General features: G+C 36.0%; 1 protein-coding gene across 2 annotated transcripts in view; it reads right to left on the minus strand.

The window, feature by feature from the left end:
- The window catches only part of RECK (reversion inducing cysteine rich protein with kazal motifs), a 62,830-nt gene that overhangs the window by 13,822 nt on the left and 21,928 nt on the right, over nt 1-27,080 (minus strand). For both annotated transcript variants that reach the window (XM_039856875.1, XM_039856886.1), the window contains 9 exons: nt 25,664-25,749; nt 23,928-23,975; nt 13,738-13,771; nt 11,374-11,571; nt 9,240-9,507; nt 8,523-8,702; nt 3,960-4,172; nt 2,352-2,488; nt 305-445 (listed from right to left, as the gene is read on the minus strand). In XM_039856875.1, the coding sequence (XP_039712809.1) occupies nt 305-445; nt 2,352-2,488; nt 3,960-4,172; nt 8,523-8,702; nt 9,240-9,507; nt 11,374-11,571; nt 13,738-13,771; nt 23,928-23,975; nt 25,664-25,749 (1,305 nt within the window). The remainder of the gene's footprint in view (nt 1-304; nt 446-2,351; nt 2,489-3,959; nt 4,173-8,522; nt 8,703-9,239; nt 9,508-11,373; nt 11,572-13,737; nt 13,772-23,927; nt 23,976-25,663; nt 25,750-27,080) is intronic.

The following is a 27,080-nucleotide window of genomic DNA, read 5'->3' on the forward strand; positions in this document are numbered from 1 at the left end:
AAAAAGCTGGCCCAAAGTTTGTTTTATCTTTTGTTGTCAATAACCCTATAACTCATTATGAGGGTTTGGTTTTGGATTAATATTAGTTTATAATCTAAATGACTATTGAAATTTATATTTGTCTTTCTCATTTTTCTGCTTATATAAATAATACATGTTTATTGGGAAAACCCGAAACATTATAGAAAAATATAATTGAGAAAATAAAGTCCCTTGTAATCTCATTCCAAAGATAATTCCTATAAAGAAACACCAGCGGCACATCCATACTCATCCCACACCTGCACCCACCTACCTCTCTTACCTTGAACACAAGAGTATGGAAGGCAGGGATCTCCAGAAGGACAGCCTTTCCTGTTGACCTCACAGAGCTCATTAGCGGGGCAAGGATTAGGGTTACAAGGATGAGTCACCTCTTCTACAATGTTACCTAAAGTACTTGGCCCTGAAAAACCAAAAGCAGATCAGTTTAGCCAACCTAAAAGAATAACAGAAGTCTGTAAATTATCTGAATTATGTCTGGATGAACATAAAGTGAGACCTGATTGTAGTAAGCTATTAAACACTCAGATTCTCTGATCATTTGTGAATTAGCACAAACATCCATTCATTCATTTATTTATATATTGGATGCCTACAATATGCCTGACAAGGTTCTAGGTATTGGAGATACAGCAGTGAACAAAACAGACAAATCTCTAATATAGTTTATATTCGGGTTGAGTAACAGACAATAAATAGACTGTGTGTGTATGTGTGTAAATAAAATGTCAGGTAACGATAAGTAATAAGTAGTGTAAGGGGATGGAAAGTGACAGGTATATTTTGGATAGGGTGGTAAAATAGATTCTTATGTCCAAGAGGATAATTTAGCACATTTTACCATAAATGATAATTTATTATGGTAAGATGGAACCCATATCATAATTATATTTGTTAACTTGTGAAACAATGACCAAAGATGAGTCGCAATATAAAGTATATGTAATATTTAAAGAAAGTATTGAATTTCAAATAAAAGCATTTAAGTTTCCTCCCACCAAAATAGTTTCCTTCTACACATATATATTTGACTACTCTAATAGAGTCTGGGATTGTAAATATATTCATTTTGCTTACTTGATTTTAGGCCAGACTCAGACTCTAAGGCTAATAGATGTATAAGGACTCTTGGAGTTTATCCCATCTAGCCTAATCATTTTATAAATAGGGAAGCTGAGGCTCAAAGACATGATCTGCTCGAAGCCTATGATTCTAGTCTAATGCTCTCTTTTTTGCTATACTGGTCACAAAGACTAATGGACATAGTTTGCTGGTCTTGAGAAAATATGGTAGCTATTACTAGCTGCAAATCTAGCTTTTAATCTTATTTTCCTGCTTACCACTAGAACTCTAATTTTACTTCGGATGGCAATGGGCCCACAGCTAAAAAGATAATCTTTCCCAGTTTCCCTTATAATTAGGGGTGGTTCTCCCTTACACTAGGATATGATGGCTAGAATTCCAGTAGCCATGTTGTGATGATGAAATATATGAAGTAATTTTGACAATGGAAGCCAAGCACTAAGGATGATGGAGAAAGAAAAAGAAGCCTGGATTCTTGATGATGGAGCCACCATAAAAGCCCTGGACTATTTATTTTCAGGCTTTCTTTTAATTCTATCTGTTGTTCTATTATTTGCAGTGGAACTTCATCCTATCTGACACAGGAAAACAAAGTAGGAGCGAAATTCACTGCCTTTCAGCCAGTTCACAGCACTACTGCCTTACCCTAACTACTTGGTGTGCAGGAGTTCTACCTTGTAATCTCCTGGTTTAAACCACATACAGCCACCTCCTGCCAGGAAGCTCAGATCTAGGATTCCTCAATTGGATACCAACTTATTCTTCTAGCTCTTGGCAGAAGTATTTGGCAGAGAGAAAACTTCCATTCCATCACAGACCATCATTCCTTACTACCTCTTTGGTGGGTAAGTCCAAGCTAATGCCTGGCTCAGACCCATTGAATATCTGATGACAAAAAGTTGAAGACTCCCAGGTAGAAATTCTACTTCCTGGTCAAATCATGGCAAGGAAACAGCAAGGATGGAGCTGGTTGAGAATGCTGGCTCCTGATTCACTGCTTAGAATTCCTGATTGACAACAGTTCACTACCTTCTCAGACTGATATAATTGCTTCTGCTTACATATTTTAAGATGACAATTCTTTCTTGGGACAAAGGGACAAGAAAGTAAGATAAAAGTCTGCAATTGAGATAGTATCATTAAAGCACATGTTCTCAGCCAAATGCTCAGCCAAAGCAAACATCAAGGGCAGAAGTGCTTGAAATTTAGAAACACAAAGTACTTACTGAGGTATGTATCCAAAGGTATACAATTCTCCAGGTCATCTGTAGGTGATAGAAGCTCACAAATACTTTCTGCTGTGTGGTCTTCAGGGAACTTGTTCTGGTCCCCACATCTCTTGAGAATCTCCACACAATCTGATCTTGAAAAGGAAAATACATACAAATTTAAGGTTTGAGGAACCTCCTCACATTGTCTAGTCAATATCAATTGTCTCTGAAACTTTCCAGAAAGTGAGTTTTAATAACTTAAGAATGTTTCACAGTTGGTTCGGTATAAGTATGGCAAAAGAGAACAGGAGTCAGAGCAGACTTTGGGTTGAATAGTAAGTAATGTACTACACTATCAAAGCATCCATCCCTCTTTCTCTTACCTGAGGCCTTATTCAAATTTTATACACATACTTACTGTTACTGCCATCGATGTGGCATTTCACTCTTTGAAAGGAAATTAACCTAGGCTAGTCTGATTTACTCTTTGCAAAATCATACATCCTTTCTCTCAGGACGTTATGCATGCTTGCTCCTTCCTTTGTTCTCCCCTTCCCCCCTCTCTCCTTCCCTTCCTTCCTCCCTCCCTTCCTTTCTCTTTTACAATATCTTTTTAGTTATCAACATTAAGGTATTTGGCCTCTATTAGAAAGTCCACTACTTTAAAATTTTCTCAGTCTTAATAGGAATTTGACTCATAAGTTTTCCATGCCGAGTCTGTAAATTTCTGCTTTACCTCTTGCTTGTCATCCAATAGTTACCCCTCATCTCTTCCCTACTAAGGTCATCTCCAAGTCATGTCAGAGAATAGATATGGATCCTGTTTAAGGCTGAAGTAATCTGCAATCAAGCATCAAGTGTTCAGTAGCACCGAGCCACACACCAACAACTTAGCAAATGAATATTGATTTTAAAACAGCTTTTTGGAAAAAAAGATGCTTGAAGAGCAGCTGACATAGATTACTATGTAGTTAATGCTTTTGGTTTCACCCACCATAACAGCTTTCATCTTTACTTTATCCTAGATCTCCTAAGCAAACCATTCACAAAATGTTTACTAGGAGCAGGCCTTAATGACTATATTCATTAACTCCTTCACTCATCAAACATTTATGGAATACCTACGGCATGTCAGGATTATGCTAATCCCTGAAGAGGAGAAAAAAAGGAAAGAGGTTAGGAGAACAAAAATAGAGACAAAAAAATAAATAAATAAACTCCTCAAGGAGAGCAAAGTCTAACAGAATATAAGACTAGTACACAAATTAAAATATAAAAATAGAATTGTGCATTGAAGGTATTCAAATGTTTCTTGAACTAAGTACCCTAAAAGAAGTACAAATAAAGGTCTATAGAGATTTGTAGTAAGGATAAATTATCGTCAGGAGAAATATGGGAAGATTTCATAGGCATGACTGATATTTGAGGGGGACAAAGAAGGAGTGGCAATGGCCAAATGGAGATGAGGAAAGAGTATTTTCAGCAGATGAGGAAAAAGTGGGAAAGTATTTGACTTGTGAAGGTGATGAGCAAAGAGAAATCGTGGAAAACTTTAATGATAGGCTATGGGTGAAGATCACAGAGGGTCTGAACCAAAACTGGAGTCATTATGATGAAACTTACTTGCAAATGACACTTCCCCGGGATTTACTATGACAAGGTTTAATCTGTAGTGCACAAGCTATTGCTTTCCACATTTCTGGCTGGCACTTTTTAATGTCAAGAACAGGTATGTTGATGAATGGCATCTTTATGCTTCCTTTTTCCCATAGCTTCATGTCGTTCATGGCTCCTTGGTCTGACTGAGCATTACAACTCCTGAAAAGTTCTGTTGGCCTGAAGAGAAGAAAGGCCCGAAGGAATCAAGAGGTCATTATTTTCTAGAGAAGAGCAATATGCAAAATCTTGACATACTAATGATCAGGAAAATCTGATTTTCTTAAAGAAGAAAGTACACACAACCCATAAAAGGATATTAATATTGAATGTATGAAGATTTAATGTAGATGCTATCATTAAGATTCTGATGGCATGTTCTTTTTAAAATCGATTTTTGTGAGAGTTAAAAACTTTAAAATGCTGTGGACAGGACTACCATCTCTATGTGTCCATTTTTCTCATTTCACAAAATAAAAAGCCCGAGTTTTTAAAACTGAGGTATAATTTATAAAATGCATACATTTTATGGGTAGTTTTATGTGATCTGACAAATGTGTACATCCATATAACAATATGCAAATCAACTAAGGATTTCCATCACATCAGAAAGTTTCTTTGTATCCTGTCCATTTGATGCCTTCCCTGCTGACTGCACCCAGAGGCCACCACCATTTGTATTCACAGATTAATTTTGCCTGTTCTAGATTTCTTATAAGTAGAATCGATATTGTATGTATTCTTTTGGGTCTAGCGTCTTTAGCTAAACAATCTTTTTGAGATTTGTCCATGCTATTGTGTATATAAATTGTTCGTTCCTTTTACTGTTAAGTAGTATTCCATTAATAAACGTACCACAACTTGTTTATCCTAGATTCTCAAACTTTTTGATCTCAGGACCCACCTGCACTCTTAAAATTATTGGGTTCTCAAAAAGCTTTTGTTTATGTGGGTAATATCCACCAGTATCTATCACATTGTAAATCAAAACTAAGATTTTTAAAGTAGTTATTAATTCATTTTAAATAATAAACCCATTACGTGTTAATATATTTTTATGAATAACTACATTTAAAACAAAACAAAAATTAGCGAGAAGGGTAGGACTGGTTTACAGTTTTGAAAATCTCTTTAAGGTCTGGCTTAATAGGAGATAGCTGAATTTTCATATCTGTTCCTGTTGCTGTATCACATATCATATAGCATCTGGAAATCTCTACTGTTCACTCTCATGAGAATAACAGTGAAAAAAGCAAATAAAATTTAGTATTATCATAATGGTTTTGATCTCATGGGGTTTGGGAGACCATGGACCACACTTTAAGAAACACTGATATATTCATTCACCTGTTTATAGACATTAAGGTTGTTCCAGTTTTCATGTCTCTTTTGATGGCTATGAATGGCATTGTTGGGTCATAACTTTCTAAGAAATCACCAAACTGTTTTCTGAAGTGGTTATACCATTTTACACTCTCATCGGAAGTGCATCGAAGCCTGTTGCATTTCATGTTTGGCCTTTTTACTCGCAGCCATTCTTTTAGTGTATAGTGGTATTTTACTGGTTTTAATTTGTATTTTGCTGGACTAATCATGTTGAACACATTTTCATGCCTTTTCTTCTTGCTGTGTACTATTCCACTGTTTTATATACTGCAATAAGTTCTTTCATTTCCTCTTGATGGATGTTTTGTTTTTCCTCCAATTTTGGGTTCTTATGAATAAGGCTAAAATAGAAGTCTTTTGGTCATATGTTTTCACGTCTCTTTGGTAAATGCTTCAAAATAGAATTGCTAGGTCATAGACTTAACTTTTTAAAACAGCGCAAGAAAACTCTCCAAAGTGTTTAAACCATCTTTTACTCCAGGGGTCCCCAACCCCCAGGGCTACAGATCAGTACCTCTCAGCGGCCTGTTAGGAACCGGGCCGCACATCAGGAATTGAGCAGCCAGTGGGTGAGTGAAGCTTCATCTGTATCTGCAGCTGCTCCCCAGCGCTAACATCACTGCCTCAGCTCCACCTCAGGTCATCAAGCATTAGATTCTCATAGGAGCACCGGTCACTGGTGCCAAATAGGTTGGGGAACACTGTTTTACTACCAGCAGCAAACTATGAGGAATCCACTTGCTTCACATGTTTGTCAGTCTTTTAATTTTAGCCATTCTAGAGTGGGTGTGAGGATGCATCTCATTAAGGTTTAATTTGCATTTTTTGTGTGACTAATGATAACAAACTTTATCATATACTTAAATTGCTATCTTGGTGTCTTCTTTGGCAAAGGGTCCTTGAATGTTTTTTGCCTGTTTTTTAATTTGGTTGTTTGACTTTTTTATTATGAGGTTGTAGAGTGACATATATTCTGGATACCAGTCCTTTGTCAAATGTACATGTGTTATGTGTGTGTACACATGTGACATACTCAATATTTTCTCTCGGACTGTGGCTTGCCTTTTCAAATTTTAAATGGTGTCTTTTGGTGAATGAAGTGTTTACTGTTAAACTCCAATTCATTAATTTTTTTCTTTTATTAGTGCTTTTTGCCTCCTGTCTACAAAATCTTTGCCTATACCAAGGTTAAGATATTTTCCTGTTTTCTTCCAGAAGCTTTGTAGTTTTAGTTTTCATGTTTAGTTCTATGACCTATCTTGAATTAATTTTTGTGTATGGTGTGAGACAGAGGTTGAGGTTCTTTTTCCCCCCATAAGATATTCAATTGTTCCAAAATCACTTGTTGAAAAGATGTTTCTTTTTGCATTGAAATGCCTTGCTGCCTTTGATGAAAACCAGTTTACTCTGTATGGGTCTATTCTTGCCTATTTTGTTCTCTTGATCTATTTGTACAAACTTATGCCAATATTACATTGTTTCACTTCTGTTGCTTTATAACAACTCTTGAAATCAGGTACTATAAGTTAGTTCTCCAAATGTGTTCTTTAAAAAAAAGTGTTTTAACTTTCTAGGTCCTTTGTATTTTCATATGAATTTTAGAATTAGCCTGGCAATTTCTATTTTTAAAAGCCCATTGGGATTGCATTGAATCTGGAGATCAGTTTTGGGAGAATTAACATCTTAACAATATTAAGTCTTCTAATCCATGAACATGGTCTCTCTCTCCATTTTATTTGCTGTCTTTAATTTCTCACTGTAGAGTTTTCTGGGTTTTAGTATAGAGTTCCTGCATATCTTTTGTTAAATTTAACCCTTTCATGTTTTTCGATGCAATCATGTAAATTAATATTCTTAAATACATTTCATTTTCTAATTATGTGTTGCTAATATATAGAAATACAATTGGCTTTTATATCTTAACTTTGTATCCTATGGCTTTGTTAAAGTCAAGAGTTTAAGGCGAGTTTGTATGCAGATGTTGGGGGATCTCTTTTTGTGGTTCTCTCCTTTCTGAGATTTTCTGCTTCCATATCCAGCCACTCTGGCAGCCCCAACCTCTGATCTCTAACTTCTCAGCCCAAGACTGCTGCTTTTTGCTTGAACTCTATATGCCATGCAAGGAAACTGAGCGTGTCCACGAAGGAAAAGCTGGATAAATGTGGTTCTTTGGTCACTTTCCAATGCCTTCAGAACAATCTTTTTTTATATTTTATGCAGAGTTCGTCATTGGTATTGTCAGGAGTGTTAGTCTATTACAATCTACTCCTCCATTACCAGAAGCTAGAACTATGTGTCCAAGCTTAACTTTAAATATTTCATAGATTTCAAATTTGCTCAAATCTCTAAGCCAGATCCTCATTGGCTAACACTCTATCAGCAGTTTAAAAGATACCTTAATTTTCTTACTCAAAATAATAATCTGAATACTCTTAAGAGGATAATATGTGTGTTAGCTTGAGGTAAACATCTTCTGAACTTCCTTCTGTCCCAACTAAATGATTCTCTTCCTTTTTGCGCTCCTGATCTCTGGCCGCAGCTCACAAAACCAGCCTCCTCTTCTTTAGAGACTCTTCCTATATGGTTTCTCTGATATGGCATTCTCTATACTTCTGGATGCACTTTTTGTGTTTTCTTCACTTCTCCTTCAGTTCTTGGCCCTTGTTTTTCTCACCATACTTGATACTTCAGGAAAATGCCTATTCAAATTGCTTCTGTAAAGAAAATATATTTGTATCACATAGGTGACTCACTGAGTGGGAAGCTCACCCAGTCTGAACGTCCTTCAAAGTAAACTGCCCATAAGAGGGCATCTGGATGACCAAACTGTTCACAGTGATTTATTCTGCAATGAACTGTTTGCACTGGTGGGATAGGAAAAGGGAGAGGGGAAGAACGGTGGGCTGAAGGTAAAGAAGACTCTTTGAACCCGAGAAGCTTGATGTATCCCTAGATTAGAAGGAACTTTGTTATAGTGCTTCCTTTCTCAGATGGAATATGGTATTTAAAGATAAAATCATAACAAAAGACTATTTCCTTTTAACTTAGCAAAAACAAAATCAGAGGATAGTGGTCTTTTCACTTATTTAAAAACAAGATAATCAATGATATATTTCCATTCCACGTATAATAATTTGCTCCTACCTGTTGTTAAAATTAGTACAGTAAGTAAGATTTCTGCAGCCCAACTGGCAAGGTTCCCGAACATCTGCTAAACAGGTCAACATGGACACTTCCACTGGATTATATTCACAAAAGCGATCGAACTCTTGCCAACTCTGTGTATTGCCCCAGCTCATGCTATAAAGTTTAGTGCACAGTTCCCTGAAACAAAAATACAAATGCAGAAACACATAGATGAGCCAAATGAATAAATATTTGATTTGCATAAAATTCTAACCCTGAACCATACTTTAGAATATATGTGAGAAAAAAAGTACAAAAACCAAAAGACTTAAAATCTATCTCCTAGAATTTAGAGCCAGAAAAAGTTATCTTTTCTATGAAAAACTTAGCCTTCGTTTATCATCTCCCTCTTTCCTTTTTGCCATGGTTGCTAGAAAGCTCAATGCTAAATTTAACATTTAATTATAGTATCTGTACATATTTGTAATATTTTCGGATCATGGTTGACCCAGAGTAAGTGAAACCACAGAAAGCGAAACCATGAACGAGAGGGTGGTAGAGGAACTACTGTATACATTATGCTCAATAAATATTTGTCGGATGAAAGAATGAAAGATTTTATATTTTCTAAACTCAAGTCTACACAATGCAGAAATATAACATAGGTTAGACTTTAAATCATTAATTAAAATGCTACTTTCTACTGGTTTTAATAAAAGAAAATAAGATACTGACCTACATGTTGAAGTGTTTGCTTTAGAACAACAATGCAATTTAGCCCCATCAAGGCCTGTAGAGGGAGGAGGGTGTAGAGTGACTCCAGGATGAACGGACTGTGAGCTTTCAAGAAAACACTGCCAAAGAGGATCCTGAGGCAAGGGCTGCGTCTTACAACCCTCGATGAGGCCATCAACAATCTCCATCTCTGTTTTCTTAGACATCAGAATTCTCTTGCAGGCGTTTTGGCAAGCATGATCTTCCGCTCTGTCACAGCAATATAAACCTACATTTTCAGAATATAAGTGGCTTAATTAGCTAATTTTATGTCATGCACTGCTCAAGATAGAAGAACATGGTGGTGTACTGGGAACCGTCACTTCTCGGAGTCATGTCAATATCTGCAGTATACAGGGCCTACCAGATCCTTTCTCCATTACTTTGCCCAACAGTAAATAAAGGTATTTACTAGGTATACCTACAGACTAGGTATCTATTACCAGAATTCACCACTGTGCCCAATCATGGGATCTCTAGCATCATTCCTACATAAATGAAAGGTCATCCTACACCTAAGAAGTCCTTACATGCAAGGTATTTTGTATTCCTAGATAAGGTATTACAGATCAAACTGGAATTATTTCATGTAAGAAACAACTGCCTAAAAGGGATTATATTTGGTCATAATGAGAGAGAGGACTAATTTTAATAGCAATAACCACAAACACCGTATTTCATCACATTATGGGATATGAGGCTTTTTTATATATCTGTGCAAGTTAATTAACCTAAGTTGTAATTTAAATAATACAATAGCAAACTCTGACAAGATATCGGTTTGATATTGCCTTTAATTTTCTACAAAGAATCAAAAACTTAAAGAATACTTTCAACCAGACTATAGAATTCAGACGGCTTCTTTGAAGTAGTTTTTTCAGATGTCTTTGACTTTTTAAGAACTCTTTTCAGGCATATCTGTTTGTAACTTTCTTTCCCAGATTTCCAGACTCTTGAGAGGGTTGTTCTTTTACCGTTAAAAGTCAGCCTTTTTTTTTTTTGAGCTTCAATCAATCACCTTAGCTCCAGCAACACCTCTGTCAGAAAGGCCTTTAAAATGAAGGTCATCTGTGGCAAATGCTTCATCACATAGCCACACCACAGAGTATCAAGAGCCTTAGAGTTCTGCTTTAGACGCTGGACAAACAAGGCACATAGCACTGCTTTTGAGTTTATAAAAACAAGTCTTTCAATATCCCAGAAGATCAAAACACTGGCCATTTGGCTTATAAATCCTATAAGTCTTTTGTCATTTTGGTTAATTTGTCAGCTCCTTAAACTTTGATAACCTCTAAATGAAGAAAATGGATTATAGGCTGTACAAAGCTGAGACTCTGAAGACCCCATAAGGTATGGGTTCATTAGGAAGCCCTAATTTTAAAAGGTATCAGGACCTCTTCTCATTTAATAATGTTTTTATTATAAAAGTAATAACTGTTTATTGGTAAAAATTTAAATCTTACAGATATATGTAATACAGAACAAACAGGTATATAACTAAAAATATATCATAGTTATACATTTAGTTTTGCAACGTTTTTTGCTTATTATATCTTGGACTTCTTTGTGAACATACTTCTTTATGTTGGTTGTATGGTGTTGGTATTATAAAGATATATAATTTATTTAATCAATTTTAATCAATACCCTTTTAATGTATATTTGGGTTATTTCTAAGTTTCTCTATTACTACTAATGTTACAGCAAACATCCTTTATATGTGTAGATAAATGTTTGCAAATTTGTAAGTTTTCTTGATGGACAAAATGAGAAATGGAGTTCCTAGATTAAAAGGTATGATTATTTCAAATTCTCATGGTCAACCAACCGCCCCCCCCTCACCCCCAATATCCATACTAACAAATTCTCCCACCTCAGAATAAAGAGTGCCTGTTCCTTCAAACCCTTCACAGATCTGTCTTTCTAGGTATCTTTTAGCTGTGACAGTAATGTCCAATCTGTCAAATCTAAAAACCAAAAGATGTCTGGTATTTCCCAAATGCCCCAGACTGCAGATATCTACAGGATTTTATTTCCTTTTTACAAATTATTTTACCAAAGATTGAAATGAGAGGAATATGTCCCTTTTACTTACTATCTGTTGGATTTCTCATTGGATAAGATTGGGTATAATTGTTCACACAGTGTATTAATTGTGGACTAATAGAGGCACAATAATTTTCCACTGCTTTGATCTGAGACGGACCAGGAGAAGAGTCTGTTCGAAAAATGGCTTGACAGTATTCTCGGCAGTTTGTGTGGTGGCCTGCATAACTGCAACAAACTGAGCCCACTAGGGAGAAGAAAAGATGACATTAAAATGGAAACGGCTATTTGTTAATATTAAATCATCATAATAATGATAGAACAATATGTGTCTTTTTGAATTTGAGAAATAAAACCAGGCCATAGAAGATAAGCACTTAAAATTGCACTACTGTAGGCATAGCCATGGGAACATTCAGGTGCTCAATGGTATAAAAGAAATTCACTATTTGTCAATTGATAGTCTGTAGTTCAGTGGTTCTCAGCGGAAGCAAACTGCACCCCATCCCCCGCCAAATGTTTCTGGTTTTCATGATGACTTGGGAACCACTGCTGACATTGACTGTATAGTGGTCAAGACCGACAAATGCCCTACAACGTACAGGACAGTCTCATACAACCAAAACTGTCTCCCAAAATGCCAATAGCACCCATATTGAGAACTACTAGAACAGCTTTTTTTTCCACAGTAGATTTGTGAATATTTATAAACAAAGCAAAGCAAAATGAAACAAACAAAACCAAAATAAAACCCCAAATGCCTCACATTTATAAAACAAGACCAGTAAAAACTAAGAGATATAAGAATCATTTCATAAATGTGACAATTACCTAACTGTATATCGTGAAACAAAATCCCAGTTCTATATGAGTATCTGCAAGAATATGCCTAAATTAAAACAGTCTTCACCTCATGACTGACATGATCTGCTTCAAATCTGAAAAGTAAAATCCACATTTGAAATAAATATGATTCCAGATTTGCATATTTTTAAAAATTGTGGGGGACCATTTAAGGTATCCGGGAAGAGCTAGATGAGCAACTGCGGGGTGCAGTTGTGAGATTTATAATGAAGAGCAAGAGACATTCACAGGAGAGGCAGAGGGGTCTGTGGGAAGCTGAAGAGAGCCAAGGTAGAGGTATGGCAGGAAAAGGTTATGAGAAAGGTAGGAAGGAAATCTCTGATAATTATTAGAGATGGTTATGGAGTGACCAGAATAAAGTTTCTGGTAAATTCCACAGACCAGGGAATGAGCAGCGAATTCAGGCAATTTCACAAATAAAGATCTGAGATGGGCCAGGATAATGACTAATGATTAATGCTAAAATCATATACAAATTAAACTAGGACTAAACTGATGCAGGACGGATCTGTTTCCTGGACTGGGGAACTATATTATACCTATTGTGACACCTAAGTTTTTGACTTATAATTACCACCCAACTTAATGTGTTCATTGCTGACTTGTTCATTTTCATCACAAAGAACAACTATTAATGACAACATTTATCACTGTCAAACTCAATGAGGATAAAGTGGGGGGTTTAGGGGGGCTGCTTAAGACAGAAGAGACAAGTGAGAATATGACAAGGATGCCTATCTTCTGATTCTCCATTATGCTGGGTTCCTTGCCAGTGTGGGAGGACATAAGATTACATGCCAGAGACTATGGGAAGTCTTCAACTAAGCCCCTGTAAGAAAGGGTAGAAGATAAAGTATAGGCAGCAAACGCTTCTTATCATACTTTGATATAATCCTACTGACAAGCTAGTCTAAACAACTCTTCGTTCCTCAGATGTGTTTCCCATCTCTAACTGGTCTCACTATTCCTTTCATCTGGAATGTCTTTCCTTCAAGGCCCAGCTCACTTACCAACTCCCTGCAGCTACCTCTAAGCACCCCTGCAGGATGTGATCACTCCTTCCTCTGAACTCCACAGCACTTTTATCAGTGACACTATCCCATATCCACCATGTCCCAGAGTTCTTTGTATACAGGTTGTGTCCCCTTCAGATGTGCTTTTGCCCTACAAAGAGCAAGCAGTCAATGACTGCTGAATAAACTGAGAGGCAGTCCTCCACAAGGGCTACATTATACCATGCGGGAGTGCTAAACTTCTGAAAGTGATTGTATTTATTCAAGTGGGGCATGATCTTCCTCTAACACAGCTAGCACTAGTATCTGCTATGAAAATCTGCAATTAGGACAGGGGAATCATAATTCATGAATGGCCTGAACATCCTAGAGGAAAGTGCCTATCAGAATTCTCCTGGGCACATTCCTTCAGATGGTTTACTAACAGCCTAAGTCATAATGTCAGGGTCTTGGAAATATTTATAATAGCTAAATCATATTCTGTAAACTGTGTTTTGCTCTTTGGACTGCTTGTATAACCATCAACATATACTTACTTTCATTTCTGCTAATGCAACTGAAAAGAGCATTCTGTAAATTAAAGAAAAACAAACAAATAGAAATTAACAACCACATAGAATTTCTAATTTTATTTCACTTTATGGTTATATGGAAATCAGGATATCAAACTATTTCATTCTTCTCTAAATCCAAGACTGAAAACAAAAAGCTATGAGATGGCATCCTGGTGAAAAGGGAAACCATCTTCTAACACATACTGGGGATCGAGATTTATCACCTGAGCCATAAGCTGACCATTTATATAGCGAATCAAGTTTACGTAAAGTTGTACATATGTGGGTATTTGGGGGAAGCTACAATGTATTCATCTCAATTATTTCTTGCAGGTATATAAAAAAGCTTCCAGAAAATGACATAATAAAGGACTTTTAGGGAAATATATTTTATATAACTACATTTGAGAGTTGAATGAACTTTAGAGATCATTTCTAATTGTTCTCAAACTTGGCCACGAACTAGAATCACATGGCATTCCTAGGCCTTACTCTAGACTACAGAAACAGAATCTGGGAGTGTAGTATAAAAATCTATATTTTAAACAAGGCTTTGAAGATGATTCTTTTGTAGTCATTCTGGGAACAGAGTGAAGGAATCTCTGTACAGTTTTACAGATGAAGAAACTGTTCCATCAGCAGAGGAAAAATTGCCGCAAATCACAGAGCAGGTCGAAAGCAGAGCCTATGACTAGAATAAGTGTTTATAGCCACTCTTAGATCATTGTTTAGAAAACATCACACTGTATTAAAGGAAAATAAGGAGAACAAGACAAAAAAATTCCTATACAAAGTCATTTGGATATTCAGGGCCTGTCAGCTATGATTAATATTACAACAGGAAGAGAATGGATTATTAAAAGAAATAATATGGGCACAAAAAAAAGGTAGATGGAAATCAAGTGTACCTTTATTGTTAAATAGAGATGATTTTGGCTTTTAAATTTAGCTAAATCACAGGCTGGCTATGTGATCTGGACTTGTTAAAAGAACCAGCTTTACTGATATTTAAATCTTAGCTTCAAAAATCCATGTAATTGTGTGAAGCTGTCCTGCATTCACTTTTTTCAATAAATAATATTCTACTGTAGAAATAAATTACATTTAATTTATCCATTTAAAGCAAAACAAAACACCAGTCCTCATAGATGAAGGCTAATGAATTCACCCAGTATAAATTCTTTCTGCTAGCGAGCTCGTTAAGCAGTATAAGCGTAGTGAAAAGTAAATACTGTTGGTGTTTTAAAATAATGATCATTTTTATTTCTCTTCATTTATGCTTGTTTTGACTTTTCAGCTACCCAGTATAGATAGCCCTATATTTGGGTTCACTGGTTTCAGAAACTTTCCATAAAGCGATCTAAATCAATATTAAAAAGCAATCTGCTACCAGCTTTCCAGCCCCCTTTGATTGGGTGAATACAATTCTCATTGCTCTTTTCTCTCTTATACGCTGGTTGGTTGTTCTATTCAGTTTTGGCTTTTTTGACCTTGTACCTAAAGAAATGTGTTTATTATTTTGGTGGTCACCCTGGGTTACATACACTGATTTCCATTTTTGGTATTCTTCTAGTTATTCTTAAAGTCTCTAGAGCAGTGGTTCTCAAACAGGAGTTATTTTGCTTTCTAGGGGGTATTCGGCAGTGTGGAAACATTTTCGGTTGTCACAACTGGCAGTTGGGGAGAGTATATGTGCAACTAGCATCTAGTGTGTACAGGAGACCAGAGATGCTACTAAATATCCTACAATGTACAGGACAGCTCCCCACACAACAAAGGACTATCCAGCCCAAAATGAGAATAGTGCCAAGGTTGAGGAACTACTCTAGAGACTTACAAATTTGTTAAAGCTGGATTTTTCAAAAAATTGACCTTATAAATAAAATATAACTCTGGTCAGCCTATGGATCACTTAGCTTCAAAGAATGGTACTAAATGATGCAGAATCTGAAAAATGTCAGAGATCATCTAATCTCACTCCTATTTGACAGAAACCAGAGACTGAGGCCTAGAAAAGAGAAACACTTATGGATCCCAGCTTTCGCCCACACTAACATGGTCGAGTTGAACAGAAAGAGACCATATGGCATGAAAGCCTAAAATATTTGCTGTCTAACCCTTTATAGGAAAGGTTTGCTGGCCTCATATAGAAGAAAAGCACAGCTGTCTCCCTTGACGCAACATCCAGAGTTCAGACATGTTCCCTAAGTATCTCTCATTTCTCTTAATGCCTGTTGATGGACCCTTCACACATCAGTTTAACCTACTTTGTTGAACCATAACATTTTATATTTCCACATGGCAGCACCTCATGCTAATACTGTTTTGATATTTCTACCTTTATCAATTTTAAGGTTAACAAGAATGGTTCTTCATTCAAGTATACCAATATTTGATGAATTCAACAGTACTGCTGCTTACTTTACACTCATCATGATTTCATAGACTCTAATCACATCATCATCTTTGATAAAATATTTCTAACCTTATGTAACTATATCTACATATAAACTATATCTTAAGTAACTATACTTAAGGTATAAACTAAAGGTAACTACTTTTCACTGCTTAAATTGTTGCTAATTAGTTTGACAGGGCTTAACATATACACATAATGAATTACAGCATTAATTTATAGTTTCTCCGTTTCTTAAGAGAGCCAGTCTCCAGGGTCTTAAAGTCAATTCTTAAGTCTCTCAAATGTCTGATCGCCATCTGGTGGCAAAAGCAGGAGGTAACTGGAGGTTTATACTTTGAGCCTCTTTTGACCTTCTACCACCAATACTAAACACTCAATGTGCCTTCCTATAACAGCTCCCTCGCCCCACTCATCTTACTCTAGAATAAATCAAAGTTAGTGTTACTGAGGTGAGGATCTATCACAACCTGAGAGACCCAAAGAACATGTCGGTGTCCCAGAGTTGAAAGGGTCCCAAGACATCTTCAAATCCAAAAGCCTTCATTATACAGCTGGACATTGTCATACAGATACAATACAGTAAGTCCTCACTTAACACTGTTGGTAGGTTCAGTGACTTTAGGCAAAATAATGGATAATGAAACCAATTTTACCACAGGCTAATTGATATAAACAAGAGTTAAGTTTCTATGGCATCTCTCATTGTTTTTATAAAACGACCTTGAACAAAATGACCTTATTCAGGGATGTGCTATACTCATTCAAAGAATGCCTAATTCATAGGCATTTACATGGGGTTTCCACATAAAACCACTATTTATTCAGAAACAAAGAGCCTGTGTAATTCAGCTGTCCAGAGTGGAAAAAAAATTCTATTAAAAAATTCTATCTATAAAAATACTAACTGTAGCACCTTTTTACAGGCAACAAATTTTTGTTCGTCCTTTTTTGTTTGTCCTTTAAGTCTTACCTGATCTGTAAAGACTTCCCCATTACCCTGGGCAGGGATTTTTCCTCCAGGTTCCAATGTGTCCTGTACGGACTTCTAGCAATGTACTTGTCTCACTGTATTATAATGGACTATTTGAATTTCTCATGGAATAGACTACGAGTTCTTGCATAGAGTGGCTAAATCCTTTCATCTTTGTACCCTGAGAATAGTACCTGATACAAATTAAATCTATCGGTTTAGTTGTTTCAGTTCAATGAATGTCGAGTAGATAAATGAATGACAGATGCAAAGACAATTGAGATAGAGACTCTGCCGCCAGGAACTCAGAGTGTAGTATTAAAAAGTGAAATGTGAACAAAATTGTCCTAGATGATGACAAATACTATAATAAAGCATGTTAAAGGGTTTGGAAGCAGTAATCAATTTCATGTGTATGGAGAGAAGAAGGCTAGGCAGGAAAGGTTTTAAAGAACTGTCTAAGTCAGAATTTGAGGCAAAGGTTGCCAGTTGCATAGGGATAGTGGTGTGCTAGACCAGCTTTCGCAGGGGTCAGGGTGGGTGTGAGAGGAGTCCTGATTTATGGTGTTTGCTAATGTTGTTGGCATAAATTCCCCCATGATGGCTGCTTTCAAGTAAAACACTGAATATTTAACAATCAGTTATCCCTAGCTGATAGGTGCCAACTCCAGCATACTACTTACGTGGGGTGTGAAAGGATGGATTCAAGGAGGATTTCCAGATAGAACAAACAGGTTGTAAAATTAACAAATAAAACAAGTGGTCAATCTGGGAAATTACAAGTTGAATGCACATGTGGCTGAACAGTAAAGGAGAAAAGAGTCAGAGGTTAGGGAAAAGCTTAGTATAGCAGGCTGAGGAACACGAACTTTATCCTGTAGGTGAACTGCTGAAGCGTTTTAAGGAAGGGAGTGACATGACTATATCCAGTATTTAAAGAGACCACTCTAGGAGAAATGGAGATAGTAGATAAGAATTAGAGACAGGAAAGCTAGTTGAGGAGCTGTTGGAGTAGTACAGAAAAGTGGTATAAAGGCCTGAGCTAAGACAGTAATCAAGGATCTGGAGAGAAAAATGATTTAAGATATATTTCAGAGGTAAATTTGGGGGGCTTGATAGCCAGTCATTTGTGGGAGATGGTGGGAAAGAGGAAAGAGTAGACAATACCTCTTAGGCTTTTAGTTTATGTGTCTGGGAGGACTGTGCTAGAATAACCAAGCAAGAAATTTAAGAAAAATAAGTTTTTGTTTTGGGGGGTGTGTGTGGTGTCGTGTAGCAGAAGGAGAGAAGGAAAGGGAGGTAGGGCAGGTAGGGAAGGTAACAACTAGTTTCGCTGATTTGAAATGCCAGTTGAACATCAAAGGAGTGAACAACATATCCAGGAGTGATTCAGGAGTGCTTAATAGAGGCTAGCAAAGAAGATTCTGGAGTTGTCCTCATACAGGGCGCTTAAAGCTATAGGAGTAGATGAGATTGCCCAGGCGAGGAAATCTGGCCATTTAGGTTAGACCAGGTCAAAATCTAATCTGACTGATCAGATTTCCCTTTTGGGATGAATTCATTCAGGTGACTTCTGAGAAGAATGGACTACAGAGGAAATACACTAGCACAGGGAGACTAAATATGAGTTATTACCTTCTCCAAACTACAATACAAAATATGACAAAACAAAAACAATATACAAATGGATAATATAAAGTTTTATATTATCTTAAGCCAGTACTGCAGGACCTAATAGGTTTCGCTCTTTTTGGAGCTCATCAGCTGCAGGTAACGGCTCAAATCTACTCTGATACAGTATATCTGGACAGCATTTTACTGTTTACCAAGCCTCCCATTGTTTTCTATTTACTACATCCTGGCAATTCTCAGAGTTTCCTTAGCATTAACTAAAAGCAGCTTTACACTTAGGTCTTGAAGGCTTTGCTGAGGTAAAGTACCCTACAATTCTTTTTGCTAAAATCCCCCAAAGCTGTCTGTCTCCTCTTTTCTTAGAACCGCTGTAGCACAGACCCGAGCACACTGAGGTGTAGGAGGCCTCTAGCTACCCAGGGAATCCTGCTGTCCTGACATTCCTGTACTCTTACCTCTAAATTGGGCTATTTTTCATCCCTTTTTCTTTATGCTTCTGGTAGTAAATCTAGAATCAAGGTTAATTTGAAGAATGAAACAAAATAAAATTTATACACAGAGTTGTGATATTTCCTGAGGATACAATGTACAGTCAATGTAGGCACACATAAATATGCACCAAATACTGACATCTAGGAGTGGGACAAAGTGTATGGCAAGCTACCATTTGTGTTACAGGGGGATAAGGATGGACTATTATACATATTTACTTTTTTATGCATAAAATATCTCTGGTAACTTAAGGAACTAGGTAGCTGCAGTACAAGAGGTGGGAGACTTTTAATATTGTATACCATTTTGAATTTTGAGCCATGTAAATATACAAAAAATAAAACTTAACACAGACTTACACCCTGCTTTTATGCACTTAGCGGAGTCTTAATTTTATCTTAGCATTCTCACAGAACCAGAAGCCCCAGGTCAGAACATTATTTTAGTTTTGTTTAGCAACTGTTTAAAACTTAAATACCTTGAGAATTAAAAAAAGTGAGTCCTCACAAAAATATCTTCTACTGACTCTCCTTCAGAGTTTTTCACTTTCCTTAATAAGACAACATCAAATAACTGGACTGGAATAAACTAGGAAAGAGAGGAAATGAAAATGACGTTTCTGAAAAGAATATAAAGAAAAGCATAGAGAAGAATCTGTGAAAGAAGGAAGAAACAAGTAAAAATGTAAGTCTGATGATAAATTTTTAGCATTGTACTTCAGTGGCTCATGCAGCAAATGGAAAGATATTTATTATATTTATGGCCAGTATGTTAAGAGATAATAGTAAGGTCTGACATAAAAGTATGAAATAAATTTATAGACCTGAACCTAAAATTTGTCTCATCCGCCATTGCCAGGTCTCTGGAAATTCACCAACCTCACACCATCCTGATGTTTATTCTGACACTGAAGGAAGAAAATAACTAACAACAGCCATTTTTTTTTTTAAATGAATTACACTTCATGTCTCATACCTCATGGAAAACATGAGTTAGTTTTTACTTTAGTTCTAATCAATCAATGTGTACTAATATGGCTATACTGATGGTTTACAACCAGCATCTATTCTAATTGTTGGTGCCTATGTCATCCCAGTTGTTGAATATTTTGAATATCACCTTTGGTTCTAGTGTCACATATCCATGAACCCAGGTGGCCCGACTTAATATTTCTAGGTGGGCCAAGGACCAAGCCTGTGACTTTGGGCATGATTATCTCGCTTCATCTTTGGTTCAGTATTCCTAACTACCTTTGAGATATGGGTCTTTACATTTGAAAGATCTAGTACCCAATATACTTCAACATCTTTAAACTCTCTTCCCAACCTATGTGCTATTGTTGATGTGTATTTTCTTTTTTAAAAACTCAATAATTATTGTTTTAAAAAAATCTGTGTGTTTTAACTTACCTACTTTCCTTCACTGTCATCATTCTCTTTTTCTTTTGCATTTCAAATACTTGTAGCAATTTAAAATTTCCTTTACAGAAGGACTTCCATAAAGGGTCCAGTAATAGCAATTCATTGTTTTTATTGTCTGGAAATATCTTAATTTTGCCCTCTTTCTTGAAAAAAAAATTTGCTACACATGGAATTCTAGCGCGATAATTATTTTCTTTCAGAATAGTTCAGGTATCATTCCATTGTGGCTTCCTCTGTTGCTATTGAGAAATAAGCTGTTGGTCTCCTTTGAAGGCACTGCCTTTTTTTCTGACTGCTTTTAAGATCTTTGGCTATGAGGTGTGTCTGTAATGTGTGTGTTTTTTAAATCCTGTTTTGGGGATTTGTTGGGCTTCTTTAAACACTGACTCTGCTCCATACTGTCTCTTCTTCTAGTATTCCAATTAGAAGACTTTTCTAGCCTCCATTTCCCTCAGACTCTTTCAGCTTATTCCTACGAGCTGCTATTCCATATAATTTCTTCAGCTGTGTCTCTCAATTCATTCACAACTGTTTTTTATATTTCCCTAAAGATCGTCTCCTATATTCAATCTAACAAAAGAAATCCTGTTGATGGATTCTATCTTCAAATCTGATTTATTCCTGAATACTCAACTCTATTGCTATCATCCTAGTTTTGGGTCTTATCTATTGTTAGCTAAGTTAGAGGATTTGGGGAGATCTAAAACTTAGCCTGCCCATAACTAAGATATTAAGCTTTCTAAAATACTGGACTTGTTATTTGTTATGTTGGTCTCCTATTACAGAATTTTTATCATCTCTCTACTAAATAATGAATTGAATCCCAAAATATCACAATTCTAGGATCTGGTTTGACTGCCTATCTAGGTACAGATTCTCAGGCCAAAATAGGCCCATCTTCTTTTTGTTCTCTGTATAAGTCATGTGTATTTTTGCTAACATACTTTTGATCTAGTCTTTTTATTAATACCAATCTTTTCAGGCCTCTCTCTTTGCCAAAGCTTTTCCTATTAACTTTCAACATGCTCATTCTGCTTTATGATTTCTCTAAGCCCTTGTGTGAGCAGTTTATATTTTAATTATCTTCACTCAATTAGATACAACTCTCTAGTATTTGAAGTTAAGCCTCAAAATCCTAACCTAAGTCTGACTCCAAGGTTTATGCTTTTTCAAACATAAAACTGCCTCTCAGTATTCAATAAATATTTGTTGATTTGCATAAGAAAAAACAGATGCTATAAAATAATAGATAACAATGTTTTACATTTAACTGTTTTATCTTACTTTGGTTGAGACCAAATAGAATGGTAAATTGCATTAAAATTTTTTAACTTTATTCATGTAAGTAAATTTTGTAGGAAATCCCCTCAAGAGGAGTTCTGTAGTAGCTTATCAGTAAAGATAAACATTAGCTGTTTCAAATATAATTACTTGTTCTCTAATCAATTTTAATGCCAATGTGAGCACACTTGCTCTTATCAAATGTCACAAAACCATTTTTCAGGGAAAATGGTAACTCCTAAAATTTTAAGCCTCACAATTTTAAGCCTAAAGGAATAGTTTACACAGCTACAAGTTTACCCAAGGACCACACTAGTATTAAGGAAAAGATACTAAACGCCTAGTTTTATAAATTATTCTAATGTTGATCAACAACCAATTCAGTTAAAATAGGCTGTACTATGCCAAACTCACCCGATTCATTTATAACAAAGCCATTATCTCTAAACTTCAACAATCAAGAGAGTGACTATTATTTGGATTTATAATGCAGAACCCTCTTTCTGTATTAAAATGTTCTTTTTTTTCCTAAGTAACATAGAAGACATCAAATTATGTCTTGAATTATCTTGAACAATTTGTAGGTTCTATGTTATTGATAAAAGCAACCACTTGGCATGTGGCTTTTTGGGAAATAGTTTCTTAATTCTAGGCCAAATAAGGGAGGATACACTGGGAAAAGTAGACTATTCTTAGTATTTCTCTCATAGGACAGTGTTTATCAATCTTACCTTTCCTGTCCCGTCCTTCATCAACACATACTGGCAGACTTCCTAGGGCAATGCAGAAATCCAGACAAGAGAAGGAAGCACACTAACATAATGGAGGACAGGCTACAGGAGATGGATAGTGTCAGACATCATGCGGGAGAAAAGAAGGAATTATCAAAGTTAGTCACTTTGTTCCAGAGAAACTAAAATGAATTACTTCAAAGGTAAAGAGCAGAAAAAAGATCTTTTATGTATTTGTAGCAAGGCTCCTTTCAATAAGAAGAGAGGAGAGTTGCAGTTAATTTGAAAATTTGTCTTCAGAGGAACAGATATAACTTAGCAAACAGTACAAAGGGACAAAAGATAAATAAGATTCTCCAATTTAAAAATATGAATCAAGAGATATAATTATAGGCTTTGAGAAAAGAGCAGTTAAGAGAGTTGTTCTTTCTTCTCCAAGAGAACACAGACTATTAAAAGCAATAGGAATTCCAATGTTTATATATAAAAATAATGAATGAGGCATATGCACTTAAGTATCCTTAGTTACATAGCCTTATACTATGAAAAGCAATAATATTGTCACATTTAACATGGAGATCTAGAAATAGAACAAAGTCATCCCAATAAGGAACCTTTCACATCAGGGACAATCTTCTGTTCATATTTGCAGGATATGAAACATCTCTTCTACACCTGCCCTAATAACTTCCCCATCTAGATACCGCAGTGCTTGAAATACTACCACTGGGAGACAAGAGTCCTTCAGATTCAATACAGACTTTGTAATTTAGTACTCCTCACCCCAAATGCAAGATCCTAGGCAAGTTTGAAGCTATTCACACTAGCAATGATTTTGTTTCTTTGATTAGAGATGGTTTATAAAAATGAATAACTGGATGGGTAAAAGGATAGGAAAGGGGGCGAATGAAGATATGGAACCAAAGAAAAACTATTTTACAACTTTGGGTATAACCAGTTGCTTTGTTATGAAAACATTATAACTTAAATCCTGTGTATGAAATTTAGGCATTTATTTAAGATTAATGCTTAATTTCAACAAAAGTCAATTAAAGTTATAACATTTCTACACAAGGTAAATGACGTTTTTGTCAAGGCTTTATTTTCTGTAAAGTCAAAGGCATAGTAATTTATGTAAGAATGAATTCATTTTAAAATTTAAGTGATTTTATCAATTCTGATAACATCTGTATAGTCTAGCCAAATTTGTTAAATAAAATGCATACCTCATATTCTTTTCTGCAAACTTTGGAAATATCATTTTTTGAAGACGCCTAAAAGATAACAAATTTCTCCATTAATTTATTATACATGCTATTCAGCACAGGACAAAAAAAAATATAAATTAAGTATATGTTAATTGATGGTATAGTATTCTTTATTTCATCAGCAAAAATCTCATGTTTAAATATTTTAAAGTTTCTAAAAATCAAACAAATATATTTCATGCAATTACTTTAAAACAAACATCAGCCTCAGAATCTACCCAATATGCTAGAACTTCACTCTAATTTTTATGGCTTTAATCTCACATATTAACACAGTCTTTTTGTTATTTCAGAAACTAGATGACTTTGAAGGAAATGTAAATCAGACGACTTTTTTTTTTTTTAGCTGAATTCCACTCTGTAGCAAATTTTCTTGTGAAGCTCTGCCAGGTTATTTATATTTTGCTTTTTCTTTAACCCTTCATAAGTTTCTCATACTAACTTTTCCTCAGAAAAGATCCAAATATAACAAAGGCGCAACTAAAGAGGGAAAGGCTATGTCTGGTAATTTACAAAAGTTATTTTTATGTAATTCTCTTAATAAGTTTATGAAAAAGATAGCATCTCCTCTACAGATGAAGAAACTGATGATCAGAGAAAAAGCAAGTTATTCATCACATTTAAGTATGTATTTTCTATATAAAACAAGCCAAAACAAATCTACTGAGGGTGGTAATTCTTCCACATGATATCGGTTCCCATTCAGAGATGTAGTTTCAGAGCCATGGGCTCTGGTTCCTCATTCTATTTCCTCCTGTTCTATTACCCAAGCTCATGCAATTTTGAATAGGGCAGCTGACGAGAGGGGGAGAGCAAGCAGCAGAATGGACTGGCAACTGTTTTATGTCCCACTAGATCCATTATAGTTCCAATCCTGCACAACTCAGCTTCATCTCAATGCGTGGAGGAGAGCAGCAGAGAGCCAGCCTGTGTGCTGCCCAAAGAGTGTTGCAGTGGTATATGTGAAAGTGAAGGTGCCACTATGTCTTACATTTTCCTGTCTAGAGACCAGTCACTAGAAAAAGAAAATAAAAGGCTTTTCAGTGGTGGTTTCAGGTCCACCTAAATTTCCCAGTTAAGTCTACTCCCACCACTTGGAGTATGAAGAATTGGAGACCAGTTTTCTCACAATACTCTGAGGAACGACTACGAAAATATACAGTGAGAAAGAACCCAGGGGCCTAACTTGAACTGGACCAGACATACATTAAATCAAAGAGAAGTTATACTTCACTAAGAGTCATGTTCCCCTGAGGAGCAGAGGGGAAATGTAAGAACATACTCAGGGTAAACCCATGATGAAAGACAGAAAGGAAGTTGAAAGCAAAATAAGCCAACTATATCAACTGTTCTCATCTAGGCAGTCCTTAAATTCACATGACCATTTGGAATCATTCAACACTGACCATGCATGACCATAAGCAAAATACAAAAGGCCTCAATTCCTACAATATTTTTTGTGAGGCAGACAGAAGTTAAGAAAATAAGAGAGGGCTGAGGGCCTTACATACAGCAGCCATAACTGAAAAAGCAGCCAAGTCTAAAAAGAAGTGGTCTATGCGAGAAATGCTAAATGTGCAGCTTTTATCAGTCACATCGCCAAAGGTCTGGGGTGGGCAGGGTTCAAGACATATGCACAGCTAAAACCCAAACTGCACTCCACGCTGCTTAAGAGCCTGATTATCCAGTGTTACCTGCTTGCATGCCTGTCGACACTCCAAGGTAATAGCCAGTTCACAACAGCCTAAGCCAACCCAGCCATCAGACTTCTTAAACACACCTTAAAAACAAAACATTCAAATGTTTTGGTCATAAGTAGTGACAAACACAAATAGTATGCCAATTTGGTTCGTGGCTATCACTAAAAGTCAAAGCAAGTGCCCACAGGAAAACTAGCTCAAACAAAATGGCCTCAAAATTATTAAACCCCTCTTCCTTGCTTTATTCCCAAAGCTATCAGTCTTCTCAGGGTCCCTCACAGCAAAATCAAGTCCTTTGTTTTTTCCCTCGTCTCCTTGCCCACCCTGAACTCTCTAGGTCATTTTTACTCTTGGGTAGGTAGCATCTCTAAAGGACATACAGGTTAAGAAAAGCAAGGAGAGGCCTTCCTCACCTTTAGACTGTGAAGCAGAGGCAAAGATTCCAATTTAACTTCATAAACAAACAAAAAAGGGCACAAGTATTATTAAATTTAAAAATATTAAATACCTAGAGTAGTATAAAACCCATGATGCTTTTTAAAAACTGATACTTAGCAAACAAACAGGAACAGCTCCTGTGAGCCAGGAGAGGCTTCAATGGGTGAACTTCGTCATGGGGCAAAATGACTCTTCTGGTTCAGTTTATGCATAGCAGCTATTTCTCCAACTAAATCACTGTGATACTAATAAGAGATATCACAGTATCACTTTTTATAAAATTATAAAAAGTATTCTAATGTATTTTTTAAGATCACTTTTTGCCATCATAAATGTCAATGAATGACTCTAGATTAAAATTAAGAGATAATAATTATGAAAAGAGAAAAGATATTTATGCTTATAGGGATGCTGCAAATTCGGCCTTATTTCCCTTAAAAAATGCTTTATGCTGCTTCCATGTAACATGTAGATCTTCAAATCCACACATACATTAAATCAGATTACTATTTACATTTGAAAAAAATGTCAGGGATTCAAGGCAATAGATGACATAATTCTCTAAATAAAATTAGGACTTAATACAAATAGAAGCATTCTGCTAAGAAACTAACAAATGCAAACAAGTGGCCCATAAATAGACAAAATTCTCAAAATATAATTATAAACCACCCCAATTGTTACAACTGGCTAAAAATACTACATATCGCCTTCTGTATCCCTACATGTTTTAATAGCACAAAGGGCAATAGGCTCCCATCTAGCCCCCATTGCCTGGTATAGCTTCTTCTAAATCTTTGCTGCTTGCTATTCAGAATAACTCTCATTTTAGATATAATTTCGAAAGGAATCAACGTAAGTCATAAACTCTGTGAACTTTTACAGCATAATGCAGTAAGCTGCTGTTTCCACATACCTAGTGGCCTCTTATGGAGATTATGGTTTGGAAAGAAGTAAGGGGGTGGGGCAGGAG

Source organism: Pteropus medius, unplaced genomic scaffold (genome assembly GCF_902729225.1).
Source record: "Pteropus medius unplaced genomic scaffold, Ma_sr-lr_union100, whole genome shotgun sequence".
NCBI classification, from domain to species: Eukaryota; Metazoa; Chordata; class Mammalia; order Chiroptera; family Pteropodidae; genus Pteropus; species Pteropus medius.